Source organism: Delphinapterus leucas, chromosome 18 (assembly GCF_059928025.1).
Source record: "Delphinapterus leucas isolate spDelLeu-1000000601 "Yukka" chromosome 18, BTC_Dleu_Yukka2, whole genome shotgun sequence".
In the NCBI taxonomy this organism is placed as follows: domain Eukaryota; kingdom Metazoa; phylum Chordata; class Mammalia; order Artiodactyla; family Monodontidae; genus Delphinapterus; species Delphinapterus leucas.
In genome coordinates this window covers 75,769,748-75,797,457 of record NC_143146.1, presented here as the reverse complement: position 1 = coordinate 75,797,457, position 27,710 = coordinate 75,769,748, and the positions used below count along the sequence as shown (strand labels likewise).

The 27,710-nt window shown below is 41.7% G+C and overlaps 1 protein-coding gene across 7 annotated transcripts in view; it reads left to right on the top strand.

Moving 5' to 3' along the window:
• The first annotated feature begins 7,782 nt into the window (after window positions 1–7,782).
• NUP58 (nucleoporin 58) overlaps window positions 7,783–27,710 on the top strand; it is a 47,421-nt gene continuing 27,493 nt past the window's right edge. For 4 of the 7 annotated variants that reach the window (XM_089899720.1, XM_089899717.1, XM_089899718.1 and 1 more), the window contains exons 1-9: window positions 7,783–8,112; window positions 12,232–12,374; window positions 16,799–16,948; window positions 17,574–17,711; window positions 19,173–19,283; window positions 20,977–21,001; window positions 22,314–22,379; window positions 22,702–22,876; window positions 26,235–26,314. In XM_089899720.1, the coding sequence (XP_089755846.1) occupies window positions 8,006–8,112; window positions 12,232–12,374; window positions 16,799–16,948; window positions 17,574–17,711; window positions 19,173–19,283; window positions 20,977–21,001; window positions 22,314–22,379; window positions 22,702–22,876; window positions 26,235–26,314 (995 nt within the window). In that variant the 5' untranslated portion in view covers window positions 7,783–8,005. The remainder of the gene's footprint in view (window positions 8,113–12,231; window positions 12,375–16,798; window positions 16,949–17,573; window positions 17,712–19,172; window positions 19,284–20,976; window positions 21,002–22,313; window positions 22,380–22,701; window positions 22,877–26,234; window positions 26,315–27,710) is intronic. The other 3 variants (XM_089899715.1, XM_089899716.1, XM_089899719.1) reach the window with 3 other exon arrangements.

Genomic DNA, 27,710 nt, shown 5'->3' with positions numbered 1-27,710 from the left:
AAGCCCTGAAGTTTTTTTAATGTAAAGAAATTAGTAAATGTAAACAAATATTGATGGCACAAAATTTTAATAAAGTTTTAAGAAGTTTAAAAAGAAAAGAATTCAAATATATGAGCCAGGCATGAGATAAAATACTCTAAAATACTTGTATTCTCTTGGAAGATGGTAGGAGTGTTTGTTAATTTTAGCCTTAAAAAGTTATATTTACATATGTTTTAATTTCTAGGGTAACTGCTAAAATATAGAAACAGCACATAAGTTCCAAGTTAGTACAAGGAGAAAATGGAATTTTAAAAAGATGTATTTGCCACAGCTTAAAAAGAATATCAATAAATAAATTTAGCAAAATGTGTATAAGATCTCTATAGATCATGTTATAAAATTACATGGATGGATGGACGGATGGATGGATGGAAGGATGGGTGGATGGAGAGATAGAGAGTTAAAGAGATAGATACATAGATAGGTGGATAGATATCACACACACACACACACACACACACATAGAAGACCTAAATAAATGGAGAGATGTACTTTGTTTACAGAACAGAAAACTCAATTTTGACGGTTTTTTTGAATACTGGTCAGGTATTTTGTTGAATGCCCCTCTACTGGAATTTGTCTAAAGTTTTTCTCATAGTTAGACCAGGGTTAAGGGCTTTGCGGGAGAAGACCAGACAGATACAATGCCATTCTTATCACATCATAACAATATCAAGTCATATTGTCAATATGACTTATCATTGTCGTTGTACAGCTTGATCGCCTGGCTGAGGTCGTGTTTGTCAAGCTTCTCCACTGTAAAGTTACTATTTTCCCCCATTTCTATCCTCTCCTCTCTCAAAGGAGCTCACTCTTCAAAGTCCATACTTAAGGAGGAAGGAGTTATACTCCCCATCTTTGAGGGCTGAGTTTCTACATAAGTTGTTTGAAATTCTTCTGCACAAGAAAATTTTCTGTTCTCTCCCATTTTCTTATTTACTCCATCATTTGTTTGTATCAGTATGGGCTCATGAATATTCATTTTATACTTCAGGCTATATTCTGATAGTTCTTCATTTATTTTCGTGCTCAAATTGTTCCGGTTTTAGCCATTAGCAGCTCTTTCACTTGGCTCCTCTGTCCCTTTGACATACCCCCATCAATACTGGGGGTTTTCTTTGTTTGTTTTTAGCACTTCCTTACTTTCTGGCGCTACAGGAAGCTCCCACCTCATTTTGCATCTTTCCCACCCCAGCCCTTAGAATTAACTATTTCTCTAAAGAGCTCTGGTTCTTTTATTGAAGAATGATATTAGAATCCAAGATCTGGGCCTTAGGTATGCCTTTTCCTGCTGGAATGTTAGCAAGAGTTCTTTTTTTTTTTTTAATTTGTTTATTTTTGGTTGCGTTGGGTCTTCATTGCTGCACATGGGCTTTCTCTAGTTGCGGCGAGCGGGGGCTACTCTTCCTTGCGGTGCATGGGCTTCTCATTGTGGTGGCTTCTCTTGTTGCAGAGCACGGGCTCTAGGCGCACTGGCTTCAGTAGTTGTGGCTCGCGGGCTCAGTAGTTGTGACACACGGGCTTAGCTGCTTCGCGGCATGTGGGATCTTCCTGGACCAGGGCTTGAACCCGTGTCCCCTACACTGGCAGGCGGATTCTTAACCACTGCGCCACCAGGGAAGCCCCAAGAGTTCTTTTTGTTTATATACATTTTCTGTTTGTTTGTTTTCTTTTCCTATCACCTTGTTCTGATTTTGTGGATCTCATCTCTCTAGGTACATAAGGTATTTGTTTGACTGTTTGTTTTTGCTTCCCAAATTATCTCCATTCCCTCAAGGTTTCTTTCTAGGTTTGTTGTTTTGGCTTCTGACTTTCATGTCAGAACTTTCCTCTAATATCTGATCATCTTTGATCATCCTTTCAAGTAGTAAAATGTTAATTGAGAACAATCTTTGTTGGAGAGCTTGATAATTGGCCAGGATTGCTACAGAATGATGGGGTGGCGATGTGGCACTCTTATTGGGGATCTCGCACATCACAACTTGAAGGTCTTGTGCATGGGAATGGACACAAGGAGCCCTGGGAACAGATGTCCTGTTAGCAGCAGTAGCAGAGCCTGAGTAGAAGCCCCAGTTGGACACCACACACAGGATGCAAATGATCCAGACCATCTGCTTCTCTGTTGCTAGCTCTCCCCCTGGTGAGAACTACAACATAACAAAGAGCCCCAATTCCTCTGTCACTACGAAGGGGTGGGTTCACTCAAGGGAAATGAATAGACACTATAAAGGAGAAGAGTTTTGTTCACTGAGACTCATTTTTATTCTTACTAATGTTCATAAAGCATAGGGTCCAATTTAAGAGGACCTCTATGTGCACCAGTGTCCCTAAATTCTAACCTTCCCTAAAAAAGTTGGATCAGTAAAAATTACCAGATTAAGTATTTTCTGCTGTCGTTATCACATTACTTACGCAAACAGGTCACTTAATCCAGTTACAGTACCAACGGAGGAGTCCCCGAGACTTACAAGCTAACCTGAGGGAAGGCCAGCCAGCCAAGAAGAGTTCTGTCTCTTAGGGTTAGTCAGACTGGTGAATATCAAAATACCAGCTTGATCATTGGCCATGAGAAACATACGTTAAAGCAGACAGCAGTGAGGGTCAGTGTATTCTCTTCCTATAAAGCTAAGTGGACACTTTGCATTGAGAAGCTTACTTAGCATGAATTCAGGCAAGGGAAATGACCTAAATGATATGACAGGCTGTTGTCATTCAGCCAAGATCCTGATGCAGCTGTAAACCCATCTGTAGTTGTGATGTACCAACTACAAGACAAGAGAGCAGTGTTTCTGGGCCAGGAAAGCCTCTGGGGGCAGCCCTGATGTCTCATTATTATAGGGGTATGTTACATATCCTCAATCTAGTTTCTGAACATCTCTGCGCTGAGACCCCATTTCTTTAGAAATGCCACCTGGTCTGCTAAGTTCCTATCAAGATGTAGCCTGGAAGCCATGCTATCTTTTGGAGGGAGTCTTAAAACATCTGTGCTTTGCTTAATTTTGTCTTGATGTGTATATTTATAATTTCCTTTATTATCCAACTTCTAGGAGACACCTAGATTTTGCCTTATATGTGCCTACAAAGACTACTTAAAATAACATACTAGTTATTGATGACTTTAATAAAATATAATTTTCTTCATTGACCTTGCATTTAAAAATGGAGGGTTTTTTGCATCAAAAATTAACAAATACACAAAAAGCAGTAAGTAAACAATCATGATGGTTTGAAATAATGAGGAATCAGTCTTCCACATTCATTTCTCCCTAATGCTTAGTGTTTATTTTTACACTTTTTAAAAAAAAAAAAAACCCACTGAGTTCCCCTATAAAATACACAAGAGATGTCTGATGCTATGATTGTCATGTGAGAAAACATTTCATATTTTAAAATTAAATGTTAATGCTTTTATAATTATATTTACTGCTTACCGTCGAATGGGATATTATGAAAGCAATCACACTTCCTAATCTGGATGTTTCTTAAATAGAAATAAATCATTAAAAGAGCAAGAATTGGCTGCATTTCTCAGCTTTTATTTTTAGGTGGATTACTGCAGAAGCTGAAGCCTATGCTCAGAATTCTTTCTGGAATCAAAGCTGTTTGAATTCAGATCTCCTATCTGCCCCTTATTAACTGTGAATCTAGTAAAATTATTTAACTTCTCCAACTCATGGTTTTCTTTTCTGTAAATAGCAATGCTTACCTTTATCCCCTCCATGGAGTTATTTGTTTCGGTTAAGTGAAATAATGAACCCAAATCCGTTAAGCATAGCAGCTGGCCTTAATAAATTCTATAAATAACAGTTGTGTGTACGTGTGTATCAAGCGTTCTTAACTGAGTGCACTGCATACTGTATTCCAGTGATCATATTTGGTATTCTATAACCTGTGATTGAGGAGGCCCAGCCAAGTGCATACCTCCAGTTTAGGCCACGTACAGGGCTGCTTCAGTCTCATGCTGAAGTTGAGACCTAGTATAATGTTTCCAGGTCAATGTGAACCTCACTCTCTCAGGATATGAGGGTTTGGAAGCTTGCCCCTTATTCTGTCTTGAAAGTTATTTGTAATTTTTCTGCTTTTCCTAACTGTGTGACCTTCTCTCTGAATCCTTTAGATAAGTGAATCTTGGTGATTTACCCCAGGGGCATATGTGTCTGCTCTTTCTGTCCATTTGTACCCGGTCTCAACTTTGGTCTATACAGTGGCCGGTCGTGCCCTACTCTGTGTAACCACTTTATTGAACCCTGGGCTCTTCAGGGGTGAAGTGGGCAGCAACTTTCTTTTTCTCCACGGCTGCCCTCCAAGCCTGCTTTGTCAGCTATCCTTTACCCTCTCCTCAGTAGGAGCTTGAGTTCGTAGAGAAGGACCGGTCATTCTTGGGTTTTAGAACAATCTGATTTTTAGGAGCTACAGGCTCATCTCACTTTCCCCCCATTTGCTTGCTAGCTCCTGCCTCTGCTCCCTGGGAATCGGGTCTTACTTGGCTAGCTCCATTATAATCTGGCATCACTGATGTATGAAGGCCCCCTCTTTCTCCCTCGGGCACTCAGTCAATTAGTTAACCCTTCACCCATCCTCTGGGACCTCCAGACTGCCTCATTGCCTGAAGAAGGTACCACCCTCTCCAGTTTGTTTCTTTCTTTCTTTTTTTTTTTGCAGTACACGGGCCTCTCACTGTTGTGGCCTCTCCCGCTGTGGAGCACAGGTTCCGGACGCCCAGGCTCAGCGGCCATGGCTTACGGGCCCAGCTGCTCCGCGGCATGTGGGATCCTCCCAGACCGGGGCACGAACCCGCGTCCCCTGCATCGGCAGGCGGACTCTCAACCACTGCGCCACCAGGGAAACCCCCTAGAATTTTTTACAGTACTATTGCCTTTCAGATAATTCAGCTTGATTATAACATTAACAATGTCATCATACAGCCAGTAAATCAGCAAAAGATGGGGTTTCTTAACAGAATTTTCACAATATAAAAAATAAGGGGAAGCAAAATGGCTTGCTATCGAATTTAGAATTCAAATCACTTGCTTCATCCTCAGAAAGAAGCAATTCACATAGAACTGATACATGGGTTCAGGTCCCATAATGCCCAGTAAGAGTATTTGGAAACATGCTTTGGAATAGGATGTTACTCTTGTCAGGAAAGGAAGGTAAAGCCAAATTCCAGTGCTCCATGGTTTTTCCTGGCTGCAAGGGGTTTTATCTTACACAGGCATGAAGTTTACGTTATTGCCACGTTACTGTGAAGTTTTCAATTGAATAAACAAACAATTGGGCTTACAGAAACTGCTTTCTTTGGAATTTTATTCCTGTAGAGCATATGGGTGAGAATTTCTTTTCTTTTTGCTAATAGGACAAACAGAAGAAGGCATATAAGATTACAAAGCCTCTTTGAGGTCCAGTCTCACATTTGGTGCCTCTAGAGGCATGTGGTAGATTGTAATACTGTTTATCAAATATTCCAGTTTCCATTTCTGCAGTGCGCCTCTGTGTGGGATTTTGGGGTTTCTGCAGTAATAACTTAAACTACTCTGACAGATACAAGACAGAAATACTGTACTAAAATTTTTTTAAAATAAAGTTTAAGAAATAGTTTGTCAATTTGAGTGGCTCCCCTCCAAAGTCTCATCTCTGAGTGATTTTCCCACTATTTTCTTTTATAAACTTATTTTTAGAACTGTTTTAGATTTACAGAGTTTTTACAAAGAGAGGTCCTATATACCCCACACCCAGTTTCACCTATTATGAACGTCTTATATTCATCCCTACTACATATTTACATGCTCTTTCCATCCAGCTAATCTTACATGTGTTGGTAATTAACATATATGCATTTAAGTGCCAGGAATTTTGCTCTTACTAATTTTATGTTGGTATTCTTCAAAAGTTTTGGAAAGAATATGCAATGGAATTAACACATAGGTTGCCACTTTCTACCTTTTTACAAAAATCATCTGGATCTTTTTTTTTTGTTTCCAAGTCAAAAGTACCCTTTGATTTTATATCCCCACTTCTCTTAGTGACCATCCTATACTCATCACTGATAATAGCATTCTCTAGACCACTGAAGCTCAAAAACCCCACAATATTTTTTCTCTTCCTGTTTAATCACTATGAACTTTTTCTTTATACAATAGTTCAAATATGTCCCTTTTCTTTTTTATCATTCCCACAGTGACTGCCATAATATTTGAAATGCATTTAATTTTTAAATTATATACAGAGATGGTAGATGGTGTATTAGTCTGCTCAAGCTGCAATAATAAAATACCACAGACTGGGTGCTTAAACAACAGAAATTCATTTCTCACAGTTCAGGAAGCTAAGTTCAAGATCAAGGTATTCATGGGCTCTCTTCCTGGTTTACAGAAGGCTGCCTTTTGGATGTGTCTTCAGAGGCAGAGAAAGTGAGTTCTCCGGTGTCTCTTACTGTTAGGGAACTAATCCTATCATGAGGGTCTCACCCTCATGACCTCATCTAAACCTTACTACCTCCCAAAGGCTCCATCACCAAATACCATCGCATTGGGGGGTTAGGGTTTCAACATGTGGATTTTGGAGGGACACAGTTCAGTCCATAGCAGTTGGCAATGCCCAAGATCAATGCAGGAGAAAGTGCTGCATTAAGGTGAGCTGTGAGACGTCAGGTTAGAAAGATCTGTAATGTGTAAGACTCTGAGCGCCACACGGGAAGTCCCACGGTTTCTGATCAAGGCAGTGTCCTGGTGTGAATTGTTTTAGGAAAGCAAATACGGTGGTTGCTTATAAGACGTATCTTATTGGAAGAAATCGCAGGTAGGAAAACCCTCTGCGAGAGTCATGTAACAGCCCCTGATGGGAAAATAAGCATCCACATTGTGAAGGCAGCACCTCGAACTCACCACCGCCTGCAAGCCTTTCCTCATCCTCCCGTCAGAGGGACTCTCCTCTTTAAAGCCCCATTTTCCTTATGTTTAAGGGTTGCTCACAGAACCCTTACATCGTTCTTGCTTCTGTACTTTTCTTATCCCGTCTAGTCTGTGCAACCTCCCTGGCAGGAGGCAAGGATATAAGCAATAACTGAGATTAAGCAGCCATAATGCAAAGGTTACGTCAGCACAGATGCCAAAACAGGAAGAACCAAGAGAGACACGGTCCCATCAGGATCTCCAGGCACCGCCCCCTCCCCTCCCCTCCCCCCTCGCCTCCCCTTCCTCCCCTCCCCTCCCCTTCCCCCTCCCCTCCCCTCCCCCTCCCCTCCCCTCCCCTTCCCCCTCCCCTCCCCTTCCCCCTCCCCTCCCCTCCCCTCCCCCCTCCCCTCCCCTCCCCCCCTCCCCCCTCCCCTCCCCTCCCCTCCCCCCCTCCCCCCTCCCCTCCCCTCCCCTCCCCCCTCCCCTCCCCTCCCCTTCCCCCTCCCCTTCCCCCTCCCCTTCCCCTCCCCTCCCCTCCCTCCTCCCCTCCCCTTCCTCCGTCCCCTCCCCTTCCTCCCCTCCCCCGTCCCCTCCCCTTCCTCCCCTCCCCTCCCCTTCCTCCCCTCCCCTCCCCTTCCTCCCCTCCCCTCCCTCCCCTTCCTCCCCTCCCCTCCCCTTCCTCCCCTCCCCTTCCTCCCCTCCCTCCCCTCCCCTTCCTCCCCTCCCCTCCCCTTCCTCCCCTCCCCTCCCCTTCCTCCCCTCCCCTCCCCTTCCTCCCTCCCCTCCCCTCCCCTTCCTCCCCCTCCCAGCGGCCCCTGCGTGGCCGCCGGCCCAGCTCACTCCCAGCGGCCCTTGCGTGACGGTCGCGCTTCCGGAGGTGCGTGCGGGCAACCGCAGTATACTTGCGCTGCGCCATCTCCACACCGTTGGGCCGATCTTCGCGTCCGCCGGGCTCCACGTTCGCGCAGGGTCGCGGCTGGGTGGGAGCGATGCTGCCTGGCCCGCTTGGGCCTTGAGGCGGGAGCGGCGAGCCGAGCCATTAGCTTGCCAGCAGCGCGGAGCCCGCAGCCATGTCCGCGGGGTTCTCCTTCGGGAGCAGCACGCTGGGCTCCTCCACCGTGGCCGCCAGCGGGAGTGGCACGGGAGGCGGTTTCTCCTTCGGGACCGCGGCGTCTAGGTAACCGCGAGCGGCCTCCTTCCCGGCGGGGCTGGGGCGGGTGGCCTGGGGGTCGCGGGCGGCTGGGGCGGGGGGCGCCGGCTTCCACGCGGAGGCCCGGCCGCGGTTTCTCCGCTTCTCTGGGCCTATCCCGGCGCCCGGTGAATGTCGCAGGGATGAATGGAGCTAAGGTTGTCGGATCTAAGCTCTTTTTAGAAAAAGAGACTTAATAGGAAATTGTAAGGGGGACAAAGACAAATTTCTCCCCGATAATTGAGACGCCATTGCAGGGTATACGTTTTGGGACATTAATGATTTCGTGGTTATTTTAAACGCGCTTTCAAACCTTTTGTGCCTTATGGGGCCCTATCTGTCCTCTTGTTTTTTTTGTTTCAAATACTTTTTAACAGCACTTTTCGGTGGTAGTTTTGAACAGTATGTGCAAATTAGTATATCACAGGTGAGGATATTGTGCTGACTCTCATTGTCTTTTACTTAAATTGTGAAATGTAGGCGCCATAGTCATCGTCTTTGTGCAGCCTGCTACCTCACCTCTTCAAGTGATAACAATTTGGCCAGCAGACGTCCAGAAAGAGGCAATTAAAATAAAGATCATTTTAATGATGCGAGGTTTGCTCTTTAGAGCTCAAACTTTTGAAGATAAAAATGGAGATCGTTAAATCAAATAGTGTGCCTAGAATGAGTTACAGGATAGCTCCCGAAGCTGGTAGATCAACAAGGCAGAATCCCTTCATTTTGTCTGTATGGGAGGGGGTAGGGTGGGCAAAGACTACACAGTGAAGTCAGAAATCTGGAGTTCTCCTTAATAGCTCCTATGCTGTCAGTCTGTGCACTTAATCAGTAAGGCCTGATCATTTTAATGCTTTACTTGCCATTTGCTTCATTTCCAGGGCCACCACCCTGTTGCAGGCTCTTGTCATTCGTGGAACAAATGTTTGTTGAACGCATTCCTAAGTAGTAGGCTCCCCTTTAGGTGGTAAGATAAATAAGTCCTGCTCTCCTGAAGCTTACATGAAAGATCGTAATACTTAATGACTCCTGCCAGCTTCTCAACCAGTAACCTTCTCCTGTTAGATGAAAACTGCTCCCATCACCTCCTACTTTGATTAGTTCTCTGGAATCCCAGTTGCTGTCTCAGCTGCTTTTACATCAACTTCTTTTTTTTTTTTTTTTTAACAATGTTGTAGCCAGATTAAAAAAAAAAAATTCCCATTGCCTCCCTTCAATGATTTTCCACTATCCTTGGAATGAAGTAAAAATAAACCTTACCATGGTCTGCAAGGCCCAGTCTGGAACCTCTTCAGACATCCTGAGCCCATCTTCTCATTTTTGTTTGCTCCAATTCAGTGATCCAGACCCAACTGTAAAAGAAAATAATATCTACAGGCATACAGATAAGTAACTGATACAGTTTCAGCGAAAGATACTACCCTTACTCTTTGATATTTTCTATGCACTTTGATATTTTCTTTTTTTTTGACCTGATATTTTCTATTCTGTTCCGTTTCCTTTTTTTAAAATGCTGGTTGTGAGCTATTAAATTGATTTTTTGCTCATCTCCTGGGTCCTGATCTTAGTTTCAAAAACACAACTTGGGCTTTTTCTCAGTTCCTCAGGTGAAGGCCAAACCCCTTCCCACTTTAGGGCAGTTCCCTCTGCCTGGAATTGCCCTACCACCTCTTGTGCTGAGCTGATGCCTGCTTGTGGGACTCCGGTGCTTACATCGGAGGGAAGCCTTTTCTGACCTGTCAGTGTAGAGAGGTTTCCATCCCTTACCCTGTACCATAGCATTTATCACAGTTGTTTCAGTTCCTTACATTTTTTGTTGACTTCTTTACGCTCCATGATGGTGGAGATCTTTTCATGCTAGTTTTCCAGGAGACACAGTGGAGCTCAATATGTATTTGTTGAATGCATGAATGATTGATAAATCTCTTTCTCTGGTTGGAAACTTCCTGAGGGCAGGGCCTGAGTCTCATCTGCCAGTCCGAGTCCCTGTGACAGTGCCTGGCAGGGCTTTTATAAATACTTGTTGAATGATTGAGTAAATGAATTATTAGCAATAAACTAGAAAAATGTATACATGCTGTAGAAAGGCTTGGGAAATTAATAAAAGGAGAGACGGTCTAACACCTGCCCATTGGAGTACTGGTTTGGAGGCCTAACATTCTTTTGGTAAATGCACCTAGGTTAGGTTAGCTCCCAAGTCCGCGCTAAGGCAAGATTCCATTCTTCATCTGGCAGGGTCTGCTGGCTTTTCTACATCATGTCCTTGTTGAGGAATTGGCAGATATATTCGTTGAGGCAATAATTGGTTAGGTCTGAGGTAGCTTTTTGTTTAAGTGAATATTTCTGCCACAGAAATTTCTCCTTTGCTTCTCTGGTAAAGTAAGATTTTACTTTGATATATTTTCTTTGGTAATGTTTTCAACTTTATGAACTTGTGAAACACTTCATTGTATCTTTACTTATCTTAGATTGTCAAGAAATTTTAAATACTTTAATTGTCTTAAAAATACATACTTTCACTGTATATCTTTTGTGTATTTATGGAATAGCAGTAAAAACATGGGATTACTGACTTGTTTGGGAGGAAGGGTAGCATAATAAACATTTCCTTAATTTGATTCTTCATAATTTGCCAACAAAATGTTTCTTAAAAATACGTTTTGGTTCAGTTGTGCTTTAATTCTGGGTGAGACCTTGCAGCCCTGCTCTGCCAGCCCCCTGTGCTTATATACGCAGAGGGGCATGTACACACGTGCTAATAGGGAAAGACACAATTTGGGTGCACCCTCTCCTTTTTCCTGCTCAGTGTTGATGACTGATTTCAAGTTCTCCTTCCTTGAAAACTCCTCCCTCTCCGTTGCCCTCACAGTGATTAACTGGCGTAGAACCTTGTACATGATATGTTTAGTTGAATTTATAAGTGCTCCTTATGATAACAGTAGCAACAGCATTTATTGAGTGAAGTTAATTTGCCCTTCGTAATCTCTAAATCTTTACAAAAAATCTTAAGTGGGTACTGTTATTCCCATTTTGCTGACGAGGAGATAGAGGCCCAGAAACATTATGTCATACAAGTACCAGCACGTGGGAGAGCTGGTACCGGAGCCTGGCCAGAGCAGTACTGCCTGCCCCTTCCATTGAAGTGCCGCAGGCTTTGAAGCTTTTTTGAAAAACTGACATGCAGTTCCGCCATGGTGTTTACGCCTATGTGGAAGGCCAGGGAGAGAAGTAATAAAGATACGTATGTAGCATGAACGGGATTTCCCATTATGTTATACATGTTGTAATCTCTCTTAACTCTCCGACATAATTTTTGAAGTGTCAAATTGTCAAGATTTTTTGGCTTGTTTTCATAATTTGTTCTGCCATTTATAGATAGCAAATTGGAGCCTTAGCAGCTTGCTAAGAACAGTTGAAAAGCTGTAAACTTTGTTCACATCACTTGTTATTATCAGCTGCTCTTTTTTAAGCTTTCAGAACCTCTGAAGAGGGTTTCTGCTGATCTTACACAGTCTTTTTAGAGGGTAGCTTTGCTTTGCAGCTTCCTGGTGCCAGGGTATGTCTATTCTTGTCCCTCATCCCCACCCCCAGGGCTGGCGATACAGCAACAGAGAGGTGGTGGGGACAGCTTCGAGTAACGTTCGTATTTCTGGGCATGTCTTTATGTTAGCAGTCGGGGAAGAACAAGTGAGCTTAGCAGTGTGAATTGTACATACATAGTTCAGAAGGAAGATGATCCATATTTGTAGGATTTCCAATGGCTGTTTTAAAATACGCTAGCTTTCAAACAAAAACTGGTGAAAGCAGGATATATGTGATCTTGTTTATGATTCCTTGGCATCTGAAATCCTAAATGCTATAGATTCTGCTTTTCTTGAAGACTGGTGTTGCATTTTTTAAGAATAATTTTGTATGTGGATTTATTTTTATAGAGAACAGAAAAATATTTGAACGTGGTTGGTTGAAGGGGAGTTGTGATTACTTTTGTATCCTGTGGAGATGTGTGAGGTGCTTAAATGGAGAAATAATTAACCTCGAAGAGCTAACTTGCGTTTCCCTTAAATAAGTATTGGCTCTAGTAGACTTTATTTTGTGTTTTCTATGAAAAAGCAGCCCTTCTGTGGGGCTCAGTCTTGGGAGCCTCGGGAGCACGGCAGCTCCAGTGACAGCACCTGCTCCTTCTGCTGGTTTCGGAGCCGGGCTCTTTGGATCTAAACCTGCCACTGGGTTCACTCTAGGAGGAACGAACACAGGTAAGGAGGGTTGTCAGATTCTCAGGGAGTGGGTTTGGGGTATTCATTCTTTGCAGTTTCTGTCCTGTGTCTCCTCCCTTTACAAGGATCGTCACTGGTGGTAGACCTAAAAAATGGTAAATACTGAGATGAAAATGCAGACAGGGATGTGGGATCAAGGGTCAGAGATAGGGCCAGCCATTAGCTGTGACTTACTTCAGTGTAAGGAAGGACAACACACACGTACATTTAAGAATTAAAGGAAATAAATCTATTTAAAAGTAATGAATTAAAGTAATTCAAGTTTATGTTAGATTATGTAATGCAGTGTTTTATCTTGGTGAAGATTGAGTCAAGTTTACAATTTGGACATTAATTAATTTAGCATATGGGACAGTCAGCTTCCTATTTTTTTTTTTTTTTTTTCGGTATGCGGGCCTCTCACTGCTGTGGCCTCTCCCGTTGCGGAGCACAGGCTCCGGACGCGCAGGCTCAGCGGCCATGGCTCACGGGCCCAGCCGCTCCGCGGCATGTGGGATCTTCCCGGACCGGGGCACGAACCCGTGTCCCCTGCATCGGCAGGCGGACTCTCAACCACTGCGCCACCAGGGCGGCCCTCCTATTTTGCTATAACATTATAATTTACATACCTAAGAGATGTTTCAGATTTTATTATTATTAAAACAATTGTTGCACTGGGAAAAGGGCAGGAGGTAAAGGTTTCTGGTGGGCATTTCAATAATAAAAAGTTTTTTAAAAAAATACAGATATTTGGGCTTCCCTGGTGGTGCAGTGGTTGAGAATCTGCCTGCCAATGCAGGGGACACGGGTTCGAACCCTGGTCTGGGAAGATCCCACATGCTGCGGAGCAACTAGGCCTGTGAGCCACAACTACTGAGCCTGCGTGTCTGGAGCCTGTGCCCCGCAACAAGAGAGGCCGAGACAGTGAAAGGCCCGCGCACCGCGATGAAGAATGGCCCCCGCTTGCCGCAACTAGAGAAAGCCCTCGCACAGAAACAAAGACCCAACACAGCCAAAAATTAAAAAAAAAAAGTATAGCATTGTCTAGAGTCTGTGCATGTACTTTATTTCTGATATTTAATAAAAAAATACAGATATTTTGTTATTATAAGCCAGAAATATGCTTCACTGGATCCACCATTTTAAAAGTTTACTTCCTTATTTACCTCTATTCTCTGCCCTCAGAGTCTCTTGGTCTATGTAACCACCTTTTGCATTGAGCTGCCAGCCTTGACTGCAGCAATTTCACAGCTACACAGAGGCCGTGGAAGAACTGCAGGCGTAAACGTGAGACCAGCCAGTGTGCCTCTTGAGACAGTGCCGGTGTTTGGTTTGGACTAGCTTTTTTTCCTCCTTGCCGGATTTTGTTATAGGCCATAGTCGTTTGCATTTTACAACTCTTAATTGCTAATTGATCAAATTATACACAGCCTACGATACGAGAACCAGTGCTGTAGAAGGAGCGCTGTATTAGGCAGTGGTCGTGGTGGAAGATACTGTGATGCGCGTTAGTCTTAGCAGCAGTGTCATCACTCCCTGAGGGTGAGTCCAAGCCTTGCCCTGTTACAGGCCAGAAGAATGCCATCTGCCACCGGTGGTTAAAGTTTATTTCTCTTTTTGTCCCCAGGAATAGCAACAGCTGTAACTACAGGATTAACTCCGAGCAGGAAGTTTCGAGGGAAGGTCCCAGATCTGTGGCTTTTCTACTCTCCCCTAATCTCTCACAGAGCTGGGCTATAGAAGAAACATATAAGGAACTGAATATAGATCACAGATACTGACTTTTCAAAGAACCTTTCAGTATTTGACTATTTTTTAAAAAATCGATGATTATGTAATCCTTTTTTAGTTCAGAAAAAAAATTTAATACGGAATTGGCTTTTTCTGTCAAAATTTATGTCACATTTATAGTTTTCAGTCATTTAAGCCCTTTTAGTGAAAAAATAACCAAACTTCAGGCCAGAAGTCTTGGAATTAAGCGCTGGTTGTACCTCTGAATAATTGTGAGGCCTTAGATGGTCATATCTGGCAGGTTTTAGTTATATGTCAGATGAGGGTATTGTAATAAAAAGGTTTTGAATTCCCTTCCAGCTCAAAAATATCGTGGTTCTCTATCGTGATATGCTGCAGGGAATGTGGGTAACCAGGGTGACGGCACCTTGACCTGGATGCCAGGAAATGACGTGAAAGGACGAGAGGACAGTGAGGAACTGCAATTAAAGTGACTTAATTTAATTAAATGTAAACTTAAAATTGAAATAAATTAAAGATTGGTGAACTTTCTTCACTTAGATGCCGCTTACATGTTATCAACAGAAAGCACGTCTGTCTGCCACCAAAGTTTCGGACAGGACTGGTTACAAGGGCGAGCAGTTGGACCCTGTCCTGAGATTTTAGAGCCTGTGCGTGTTTCACAGCACGTTACTCTGGCAGGGACTTCCACTTGTGGCAAGGACGATCCAGAAGCATAGTTTCTGACTTCTTTTCTCTGAGTGCCTTCAGGAGAAGCCAAAATGCAGGTCATTCATAATTTCTCCGTTTAGTAACTTAGCGTAACTACTAGTTCCTGGCTGTGGCCGGGAGTCTACACAATGCCTTGATCATTGAGTATCAGCGGAAGGTGGTGGAGGACCCTGATGAGGTCAGGGGCCGCTGGGTGCCTGAGCAAGACCTTCAGCCTGTTGTGAGGCAAAGGGAGCAGGCAGGCCAGGCGATGGGTTCTTGTGTCATCTGACATGCGCTCTAAGAGACGCATGAAAGGCACTAGGAAGGCTGAGGAGGAGGAGAGGAGTTGTTGATTGGCGGGGCAGAAAGCACTGTTCCAGGCAGGAGGGAGAGCGCAGAGGCCAGTCGTCAGAGGATCCAGGGAAACAGGAAAGGTACTTTGCTCTTGGAGTTTAGGATTCTGAGGGTAGGCATGGTAGGAAGAGGAGATTGGCGGAGCGGGTTAGGACCACATAGGAAAGGGTTTTGGGTACCAAGCCTTTAGAATCTATTTTAAAGACTAATGTATAGACTTAGTGGGAACCTTAAGTCGGGGGAATCGCCAGCATATTATTTTGTTCTTTTTTAAAGTAACTGAGATAATTTCAAGAGTAGATTAGAGGTTGGAGGAGACTGATCGTGGAGGTTATTGTAATAGTTCTTGAGAGAGAGATGGCCTGAACTAAGGTTTTTGAGGATGTTTGTAATCCAGGGATATCTCTGAAGTAGGGTTGACAGGACTTGTACTGGTAGAATACAGGGGAGCGAGGGAGTGCCAAGGATGATTATGATTTCTGGCTTGAGCAACCACGTGGACCCTGGGGGATTCAGGAAATTTTTTATAGGGAGATGTGTAGGGGTCCAGAGGGACATCCAGGTAGAGCTATAGCCTTTGGAGACTCAGGTAGATGTAGATTTAGTTAGACCCATGAACCTATAGTGAGATTCTGAAAGTGGGTGAGATGTTTCAGGAAGTGAGGGAGCAAGAATGGAGCCATCGGGAGGAGCATTTAAGAAGTGGACAGAGATACACAACTAGTACGTGTAAAGCAGATAGACAGCGAGGACCTGCTGTATAGCACAGGTAACTAGATTCAACATCTTGTAATAACCTATAATGGAAAAGAACCTGAAAAAGAATGTGTGTGTGTGTGTGTGTGTATAAAACTGAATCACTTTGCTGTACAGCTGAATCACTGTAAATCAGCTATACTTCAATTTAAAAAAAGAGGCGAGGGCTTCTCCGGTGGCGCAGTGGTTAAGAATCCACCTGCCAGTGCTGCGGACACGGGTTTGAGCCCTGGTCCGGGAAGATCCCACATGCCGCGGAGCAACTAAGCCCATGCGCCACAACTAATGAGCCCACGTGCCACAATTACTGAAGCCAGTGCGCCTAGAGCCCATGCTCCACAGCAAGAGAAGCCACCGCAATGAGAAGACCATGCACCAGAACGATGAGTAGCCCCCGCTCGCTGCAACTAGAGAAAGCCCGCACGCAGCAACGAAGACCCAGTGCAGCCAAAAATAAGTAAATAAATTAAAAAAATAAAAAGAGGTGAACCGAGGAGGGAGATGGACAGAAGGGACTGGAGGGCACTGACAGACACGGAAGCAGCGGGGGAGGATTTCAAGCAGCAGAGAAGATGTTTTAAATAGTCTTGGAGAAGAAGGACTGTTTTCTGTTGAGTATAAAGGAAAGGAAGGGGAAGTGCCGTTTTAGGTATATTTAGAGGTAGGGCTGAAATTGAGTTTCAGTATTGCCACATAGATTGGATTTTCATCTTTAGTATGCACCCTGATTTGGTGAATGGTTTTTCTCTCTCATACGTATATAAGTCCATATACCTTTGTTCCATCTATGAAAAGTAGACTTCTAGGCTCCTGATTGACACCTGTATAATACACATGCAGCTACGGCAAGCTGGGATACTTTTTTACAGGCCCAGCGGCCACCACCTCTGCGTCCACGGCAGGCTTCAGCTTAGGCTTCAGTAAACCCGCGGCGTCCGCCACACCGTTTGCGCTGCCCATCACGTCTGCCTCGGCTGGCGGTCTCACGCTCTCGTCCGCTCTGACGTCGACTCCTGCAGGTGAGGCGTGTCGGGGAAGGGTGGCATTTTCTGGTTGAGTTCTTATTTCACTCGGTCAGTGAATGTAGGTATCCACCTTTGGTAAAGATAACTTCAGTTTGGGAGAATTTTTATTTCAGTCATTCAGCAGTGTTTATCTACTGAATTACTGGTTTGTGAAGATCAGCCTTGAGCGTTAAAGCAGCAGAGGCCCTCTTGGAAGTTGGTCTCTTTACAGAGCAAAGCAGGGGAGCGGGTGAGAGGGCACACGTGAAACTATTGATGTCTGCGTTGTTTTCAAGGCGCACTTTGGTGACAGGGAAGGGTAAAGAGTTTGCATAAACCTTGCTTGGCTTAGGATTCATCCGGTTTTGAGTGTGGAGTTGGTAGCCTGGGTTGAAAACTCTATTACTGTCTGGAGTCACTTACCTGATACCATGCTGGTATTAACCAAAGCCCTTATTCCTGTCACTGGTTTTTGCTTTAAAGGTACTATTTCTTTCTGTTCTTAAGTATGTATAATGTTAGCTTTAGTGAGTGGTTTTTCTCAAGAGCCAGGTTTTTCGTGACGTCAGTTTTTAAGAAGGTGTCTTGTGTTTTCTCTGATGCTCGCGCTCTTGGGGGCTTACGGGTTCACTGTTTCTAGCGTCCACAGGATTCACTCTGAGCAGCCTGAGTGGGACGGCAGCTGCAGCCACCACTGCACCAGCAGGCCTCTCTTTAGGGGGAGCCTTGACGGGCTTGGGAGGGCCGCTTTTCCAAAGCACAAGCACGGCAGCATCAGGTAACTGTGATATTTACTCTCCAGAAGAGTAAATATTCATGTTTAAATTTACTGTCTTTGTTTTGGTCTTTTGAGCAGATCACGTGGTCTCTTGAACCTTTATGTTTTCCTTTTAGTGTAAAAACTGAATTATAAAATAAAGTTGTTCATACATGATTGCCATATTTTAGAAATGCATTTTCTCAGCATTGACTGACTAGGTAAGGAGGCAAGAAAGAGCCTGTTTCCGGAGTCAGTAAACCATTCTATAGAGAAATTTGTCTTTTTAATAAACGGCAGTTGGATAGTCTTGAATCGTTTAGCCTCTAAATTCATTGTGGCACAACTTGACCTCATAAGCCGGGTTCTGGGAATGACTTTCTGTTATAGGTGTTAGGAAAGGGTGTTAGAGTGCTTTGAAGTCAGGACATTAAAAACAAGTATTAAATGATTTTATTATAGTCAATTTTGTAGGTGTCTTCTAATAACCAAATCATTAGTTGACTATAACGTACATTTCTTTGCAGGATAAATAAACATCTTTCCCAAAGATTCCCATGGGAGCAAAACACAAAAATAATAGAAACAAGAGTTAGAGGGTAGTTTTTGTGTCTTGTTATTAAGTTTTTAGGTCTGTTCTGATTTTTCTTAGGCTCTTTGACACAATATTCAATGCTTACTTTATGGTTATGTTAACCTAAACGTGCCACTGATTTTTTAAAAATTCATAGCATTCATTCAGCTGTGTTTTTTAACACATTCTCAGGATTTAAATCCAGTTTTCATTTATCCCATGCTCTTATCCAGTATATCCTGCTATTTCCTGTTTTTAAAGTAAATAGCATCTTGTCTAAAAAGAAAACAATTGTGTCAGCTTGAGAATGCATGGACTTATGTGATTGACCAGTGCAGGATCTTTGAAATTTTGCTTATTTTATTTATTTATTTTATTTTATTTATTTATTCTTTTTATTTTCCCCCAGCTTTGTTGAGGTGTGATTGACAAATAAAATTGTGAGATATTTAAAGTGTACAACATAAAGATTTGACTGTATACATTGTTTCCCCCCCATCGAGTTAATTAACACATCCAGTACTACATTATTTTAAAAGTATAGAATTCCAAAGCATGATTGGAAGACAAGATGTATTCACCTGAAAATATGCAAACTAAAACTGCTTTGATAGAGAGGGTTTAAAAACAACAAATAAAATCGAGTATCCACAAATATCCATGAACAGATATATTCTGGCCGTTTTAATAAATAAAATCACATCATTCAAACTACATATACCATTGAATCCAAGCGAGATTATCAGTCTTTGTCCAAAGCATGCTCTAGACTTGTATCTTACTATTTGTCTAAATCAAGAATGAAAATAATCTGGGATCCAACTTAAATGTATTTGAGTGCTTTGGTCAGTGGGGAAATCATTATAAAGACTGAGGAACTTCATGAGTGGCATCTGGCTTGTTTGTAGGACTTGGACCAAATGCTTTAGGTCTGTCTCTGGGAACTGCAGCAGCTACTTCAGCTGCTGGCAGCGAAGGCCTTGGAGGTATAGATTTTAGCAGCTCATCGGATAAAAAGAGTAAGTAATGTTACTCTTAATTTCACGTTCTAACAGTCCTGTTTACGGAACTTAAATTCTTATGTCTGGAACATTGTTAGTTAAATGTTCAATAGTAAAGGTATTATTTTTAAGTTTGCATTATAGTTCACAAATTTTGTGTGTGTTGTGCATTTAAGATTTTATTTTTGTAGACAGATTTGTACGTGCACATGTCTTATGTAACTATCGTAATGCGTGTTTTAATATGCATTTTAAAAATCGGGACCGTGTACATGTTTTGTAACCTGTTCTTTCTCGTGTAATATATCACAAGTTTTAGTCAGTGTCCGTAATTCTTTACAAATATTTTAATGCTGCTTAATGTCAGTTTTATGAATGGGTGTGTCATCGTGCAGTCAGCCACCATCCTGAGGTTAGTGTTTGTTTGCAGATCTTCGCTCTGGGAAGCATCACCGTATTGGGTATCCTTGTAGAGAGAGGCAACATAGTATATGGTAGTTAAGTGTCGGCTCTGTAGCTGGTTTGCTGGCTGCAGGTCCTGGCTTACTGTTCACAGGCTCTGTGAGCTTATTCAGGCTATCTCGGTGCTTTGTAAAGTAGGGGAAATAACAGTCCCTGCTTCATGGGGTTGGTTTGGGGATTGCTGTTTGTAAAACCTTAGGAGAGCCAGGCACACAGAAGATGCTGTGTGCTTTTATTATAAATTTTGTTCATATTTTGGTTATTTCCTTAGGGCAGATACCTAGAAATTGAATCATTGGCTTATAGGGAGGGACATTTTGGAGTCTCTTGGCATATGTTGTGAAATTGCTTTCCAGAAAGGTTTTACCACTTTATTTACTCACCAGCCAGTATGAAAATGCCCTTCTTGCTGTGCTCTTGGCATGCCTAATATGCTTTAAAAATTTTTTTCCAACCCAAATTCATTTTGCAGTTTTTTTGTGGTTGTTGGTTCTGTGTGTGTGATCTGCTTGTTGTTTGTTTTGCAACACCTATTCTGTTTCTGATGAAAGCATGTTCGGCTGGAGCGCGTGCGTACACACTGCACTGACCGCTTGGAAGAGCTTAGAATGGCATGATGCATGAAGTTGTAAAATATTCAGTGTCCTGTATCTGTATAGGGATTTCAAAAATTGGACATGGGTTTTGTTGTAGGAGATACTTGTTTTAAAGAGTGAATTACTATCCTAAAAGTTGGTAAAATCCTTTTAATCTTAGAAAATTTGGATTTATTTCTCTTTGAATGAAAAGTTTTAAACATAAGGTCCTGTCTCTTGTTTTTACTTAATTTTCTTTGTAGTAACTCCATAATTCAAAAAATAGCCTTAGATGTTTTAGCAACTTATTTTTTTTTCTCAGGTGAAGCAGCCTGTTACGAGGGCCTTAAAAAGTGTCAGATAAAGCTCTCAGGAGTTAAACTCCTAGGCAAGAAGATTTTTCAGGGAAGATAGTTGAAAAAGGAAGATTCTTGCCCTTGAAAGAAATAGATGCAAATCAGCTACATAACTGTGTTTATGTGTACATAAACATGTCTGTAACATGCTGTGTTTAGAGTTTGTGACAAGTCGTGACATCACCTGCTGTTCAAGAGGCATTCTAAGAAATCCTTAACAATTTTTATTTATACCTTAGTTTGTGTTAACTTAAAATTTGTATTTGGAATACATTGATAAATAACCTATTTTTACACGAAGCTTCTTGAATTTTCTAGGTGATAAAACAGGAACAAGACCAGAGTAAGTTTACAATTTGACTTTTAAAATATTTTAATTAAAGAGTTTTACTTATTAAACTATAGGCCAATGTATGGTTGGAAGTAAATGGAACCTTATAGGTATTTAGAAGAAAAATTCTTTTAAAGTTTTTGTCAAAAATAAAATAATAAGCATAGGCTCTGGAGAGATTATGGAAGGTCAGATCTTTAAGAAAATTTATAACCACTGATTTCTAGGAAATAGTTGGCTTTTCCCCAAATAATATAAATAAACACAAATATATGTATGTGTCTTTTTAACTTAGTAAATGTTGAACAACTCATGGAGCTTTACTCTTGGAGCACTTTTTATTTATATATACAAATTAAAAATGTATATATACTGTTTATTTTATATATAAATTACTGTCCCAGCACCATTCACTGATGTTGAAGAGGGAGAATAGCCTCCATGTACGTCATATATACATTTGAAGATCATTATTTTCTTGCCAATCGTATTCTCACATAATTTCTATTACATTAAATAAAACATTTGTAAGTAAATGATGAAGCTCCCGCCTCCCAAACATCTTGTGTGTATTTGTTACGTAAAGGGGGAAGCAGCGAGAGCCTGCCGTTTGCCCAGGGTTATGTCCCCGAAGTTGTACAGATCTGCGGCTCCCGCCATTACAGCCCAGTTACATTTATTCCTGCCTTCCTTGAATAGTCATCAATCCTTTAAGCTACTCCTAGGTCTTATTTTGTTGAAGAACAGATTGATGTTGTAAAATATTGTGAGCAACTCATTGTGAGAAGTTTTTCAGACTTCCTTTAGTGAATGCTGTAATATTTTTGAACTGAATGAAAAGTCAGTCATGGAATTTTTGAGCTGGAGGAACTTAGATTAATATTTCATCCCGTCTGTAGTATTTTCTTGTTTTGTTCTTGAACATTTAGTCAAACGCATCTACGTGTACTTATAATAGATGCCAATCTCCTTAGAAAAGAAACCTCCATGTCAGATGAATTGTTAGTTATCTTGTAGATCATGAAGTTTATTGTTCTTTATAAAGAACTTCAAAATCATCCAGGAAGACTGTAAACGGGGAGTATTTGCTCTGTTTTCTTGTATCTTAACACATACTGTTGTGGAACTCAGCTGTCAGCTTTTTTTTTCTGACATCTTTATTAGAGCACAATTGCTTTACAATGTTGTGTTAATTTCTGTACAACACAGTGACTCAGCTATAGGTATGGAAGACCTAAAGAGACACTTCTCCAAAGAAGATGTACAGCTAGCCGTCAGCTTTTTATGATCTCTGGTATTAATGCGCCTGTGGCATCTTTCTTAGGGATAGTAAAGCACTGAAGGATGAGACTCTACCTTCTGTCATCTGCCAGGACGTGGACAACCTGCAGTGAGTGTGTGGGATGTCATCAGTAGATGAATCAGACCGGAGTGCTGGGAGGTGTTTCGGGGGGGCCCTCTCCTCCTCCTAAGTGTTGTAACTTGGGGAGCATTGTGGTGCTTGTAGAAATCAGGGAGAACGCAGAACAATGGAATTAAATAAATAAAGGGATTAAGATTCTGTAACTGCCATTCTGTGAACTGTAGGTGAATTTTTAATAGTCGCTTCTTAAAACACTTGGACTTAAAACTATCTCACCAGCCTACTTTGTTTTCTGTATTAAAACCAAAGGTGTAATTTTTTGGAAACTGAGTTTTATTTATTTTTTTAGGAAATTTGTGAAGGAACAAAAACAAGTCCAAGAAGAAATTAGTAGAATGTCTTCAAAAGCAATGCTTAAAGTGCAGGAAGATATTAAAGCTCTGAAGCAGCTTTTGTCATTGGCTGCCAGTGGATTACAGAGGAACACTCTCAATATTGACAAATTGAAAATAGAAACTGCTCAGGTAAACTGTCATTTTATTGTAGGATTTTTGTTTGTTTTTCAAATAGAAATAGGTCTTTTTAAAATTATGAAGTTTCATACCGACATGCTGTAAGAAAACCGTACAACAGCGCATATACTTTTAAATTACTATACTAATAGGTACTGGGTTTTATTGAGTGCTTACTATGTATGAGGCAGTATTCTAAGCAATTCAGATATATTAACCTAGTGATTTTTCACAACAGCCCTATGAGGTAGGTACTGTTATTACCTCAAACAAGAAAACAGGAGAGCTCTGTTTCTAAGAGCATAGATTCAGACCCTGGTGATCCAGCTCTAAGCGTATGCTCCGACTGCTTTGTTTCACAAGCGTGCCTACTGCCTAAATTATTATATTATACAAGAGGGAAAAACACATTTTTTAATCTGTCAGTGGTTAAATATAAATTATATCATGCTTTATAGATATTAAGTTCCAGCGGCTTGCTAGTTTCGTTAGGTCTTAGTTAATAAAAATGGTAATGAGGCTAATACCTTCTGTCACTAATGTCTACTTGCTTCTTGTCCCAGTGGTATAATATATAACGTAAAATATCTTCTTTACATCAGTGGGGAAGAATGATGATAGATGATTTACTTGTTTTATATTTCACAGTTATACAGTATACTTGATCTGATCGTGGCAATCTAGAAATCTTTCCCTAAAGTTTTCCCTGATCTGTTAATGAACTTTCTGTGATATGCCTTTTTAATGGGTTTATCAGAGTGCCGTGCTCGTCATAAATTAAGTGATAATATTTTAAGTAAAAATTTTTTAAGTGCTTTGTGTCTTTTTATTGAACTGTAATTGACATATAACATTATTTTAGGTGTACAACATGATTCAGTGTTTGTGTGTGTTGTGAGATGATGACCACAAGAAGTCTAATTAATACCCATCAGCACAAATAGTTACAATTTTTTTTCCTCTTCAGATGAGAACTTTTAAGATCTACAGTCTTAGCAACTTTCAGATCTACAGTGTAGTGTTGTTACCTGTTGTCACCAGGCTGTAGGTTGTATCCCCAGGACTTAGTATTTTGTAACTGGAAGTTTGTACCTGCTTATGTGTCTTTAAGTCAACTATTGGAGAATACTTTGTGACATTTTTAATAAATGTGTTACCAGAAAAAGCTAATCTAAACTATGATACTTAAAGAGGATTCAAAGGCTTTATTGTCTGCTTTCACGTTTCCTGGTCACTTACCAATGCTTTGGTTAAATATGAATAAAGTATTCCCCCATGTTTCCTTCCCACTTATTCTTCCCTTATCATCAGATATTTCAGATATCAGAATTTCCTAGGAGGAACGGAATGTTACTTAAGCCTTTAGACTGTGGAGAGTGTTTTGACTCTGATTAAACATTATAGGAAATTCTAAATTTCATGTGTGAAATTTTTATGAAATTATATGCACAAGGTCTTTATCAAAGTAATAGAGGAGGCAAACTCAAGGGAGAAAAATGAACACAAGAATGGGAACCGTTGTAACTCTCACACTGGGTGATTCCATCCACAGGCACTTGTGAGGCACTTGTCACATAACCAGACTTGTCTTTCAGAGACAAAAGGAGAACTCCAAAGTACTAAAGCCCCGTGGGGTCAGTGAAGTGCTCAAAGACTGAGAGAGAAGAGGGTGGGAGTCGAGAGTTCCCTTGAGGGAAAATGGCTTCTGAGTTGCGTTGAGGAAAGTTTATATGAGAACTCAAAGGGGTTTGCTCTGTGGTTTCTCTTATTTCAAATACACAGGGATTCGTGCTCTACCCACAGTCTCGTGAATTGCCAGTTGAAAACAGAAACATTCTGACTCCCTTAGTGAAGGAGTTATCCATCTTACTAAATCCAAAACCTTTTGTTCAAAGAAAGCCTTTCTGGGAAATAAAAGCAATTCTGAGGTAAGGAGCAGCGTTGAGGTTGTGAAGACCAGAACCTTATGGAAGCAAAGTCTTTCACATGCCCCGTTTGGGGGACATCACTTGAGAGTTCAGATAAGTTGCGTGGTTAATGTTTTCTATGGGCAGGGCAGGTGCCGCGTGGTTCATTGAAGTTATATTGCTGAATCCACAAATTCAGAGAACCTTTTTTAAGCATCTGTTATGTGCAGAGCACTTCCTCTGGCGTTTGGGATCAAAACGCTTACAGTATCCTAGGGAGAGTGAGCTAAAGCACTCACGTAAGTGTTCCAGGGACAAGGTGTGACGGAGTGCAGAGGGCTCAGTGGGCGCTTCCAGCCCCCCCTCCGGAGCAGGATGGAGCGGTAGTGGCACACTCAAGAGTTGAGCCTCCAGAGCTGCGGCGGTGGTTCCCAGGCCGCGAGGAAGGGGCAGGGTGACGGGGAAGGCGCGGAGGCAGGAAGAGGGCATGTTGGAGGACCCGCAGGCCGTTAAGCGTTACGGGAGGGGGCCCCGCCAGTGAGACCCAGGCGCGGCTCAGCGCTGGGCAGTCCAGGCTCTGGACCCGTGTCCAGAGTCACAGGACGGAAGGCTGAGGTGGAGGGTAACACGGAGGTGGAAGGGACAGTTAGAGACCGTTAGAGACTTCACAGCTGGGCAGTAAAATGAGGGTAGGAAGTTGCTGCAGGGGACATAAAGTTAGGATAAGAGACTTCTTTTTAAGTAAGGGAAACTTAAATAGACGTTGAAATAGACGTTGCAGAAGCAATGAAATGATAGGAATGTGGAGTGTAAGTGGGTTAGACGCATTATGAGTCTTGAAAAACCATTGGCTGGAAGATAAGAGTGGCACTGCAGAGGAGTGGAAGGGAGGTTAAGTGTGTGAGGCATACAAAATTGGGCCCCTAGACTCAGGTCTCAGGTCTTCCAGCTATGTGGCCTTGGGCAAATTACTTAATGTCTGTAACTTCGTCACCCACTTTATAGAGTTGTTACTGAGGAGTGACCATGATAATAGAAGGGGAGCCTGTAGCACAGGGCTTGGTACACAGTAAGTAAGTACCCAGAATGTTAACTGCTGCTGTCATCAACCTCAGGGTTATTACTACTACCTTGCTTTTTTTAAGTAGTGTTTTCTATAGTTGTATTATTACAGATTTTAAAATAGTAACAGCGTCTTTAACTGTGGATGAATTGACTTTACAAATCCTACAGGAATCCATGGTTTCTTAAAACAGAGCATAAATTTTGCTTGTTTGTTAAAAGTGTAGTTTGTCTTGCCTGGAAGGAGGTTTTAGCACCTTGTAAAGCGGCTTCATCCATAAGTTCTCACAGCATATGAAGCTCCAGGAATGGCGTTGTCGAAGTTTCAGTCCAGAGGTAGTTGGTATTTTTAGCTTAACTTTTAATTGGCTTTTTCTTTTTCTTAACCTCTATTATATCAGGAGTTAAAAAATGCTGAAATAGCTTTAAGAACCCAGAAAACACCACCTGGACTCCAACATGAGAATACAGCTCCTGCTGAGTAAGTTAAACAAATGTTTCTCTCTTTAAAAAAGCAGAACAGTAAAAACAGTATGCAGGGTAGGGATTTTTAGTTTACTTTGTAGCAAGTCTGGGCACCTTATGTGGATTTTTAAATTTAATTCTCATAATAGCTCAGAGGGTATATCATCCCCATTTTATTGAAGGGTAAGTGAAGGCTAAGGTCTGAGCTTTTACCCACTGTTATGCAGTTGCACTTCATGTTACTTACAGGGTCTATTCTACTGGATTACATTGTGCAGATAGTAGAAACATATTTATACCCATAAGGGCTTTCAATTAAAGAATACTTTATGATAGCCCCTTCCTTAAACAGGGCATACTAAGTATAGTTTAACTCTTTCATGTATTTCCATAGCTTTTATTTGCATACATGATAAATCTTCAGGAAGAAAAATTACGAAGTGTAGATAAGTGAACCTGAAAAACCCACCTGTACCCAGCTTGTATATTCATGTGGTTTCCATGCATGTGGTATATGTCTTGCCTGTGTCGTGCGAGAGAGTAATAGCTAATATTCTCAAATGCTTGCCATATGCCGCACAGCGCGCTTGGCCCTTCACCTGCTGTATCTGCTTTCCCACAAACCCTCCACAGCTGTCACATTCCAGTCTTAGAAATGAGGAGCCTGCGGCATGAAGAGGAGAGTCCTGAGCTTCTGCGCGGTAGGGGTCTGGTTGACTCCTGGCCCCTCACCCTTTTGTTTTGTTTTTTCTTTTTATTATAATTTCAGATTTACAAAAAAAGTTTCAAGAATGAAACAAAGAATTCTCATGTATCTTCCATCCAGATTCCCTGCATGTTAACATTTCTACTGCAGTTTCGTTCCTTGCTCTCCATATGTGTAAATACATTTTCCCCCTGGACAGTTAGGGTTGTTTGCAGACATGATACCCGTTAATGCTTGAGTACTTTAGAGTGTATTTCTTAAACATAAGGATACTCTCTTACGTAACCATAGTACAGTGATCAAAATCAGGAAATGGACAATAACAGTGATACTCCTGATACCTTATTCGGATTAGCATGGGATGAGCTCCTTCGCTGGACTTCCTCAGTATTTTATTCTGCTGTCTTGTTCTTCATGCTGCCATCAGAGATAATTTTGAGATGGGTTGAACTGTGTGATTTTCCGCTGTGAAAAGCATTCACAGTTCCCCATTTCTTGTGGAGTTGTGTTCAGACTGCGTTTTGTGCTAGTCAAGGTCCCTTTTTATCTTTCTAGCATTCTCTCGTTAAATTTATCAGAATAGTGATTATAATTACATACTCTTTCTGTAGCACACTGTAGTGTTTTCAGATTATAAATATCAATAGTATTTCAGATTATAAACATAAGAACTGTAAGTATTTGGCTGTAAAATCTAGTTGACAAT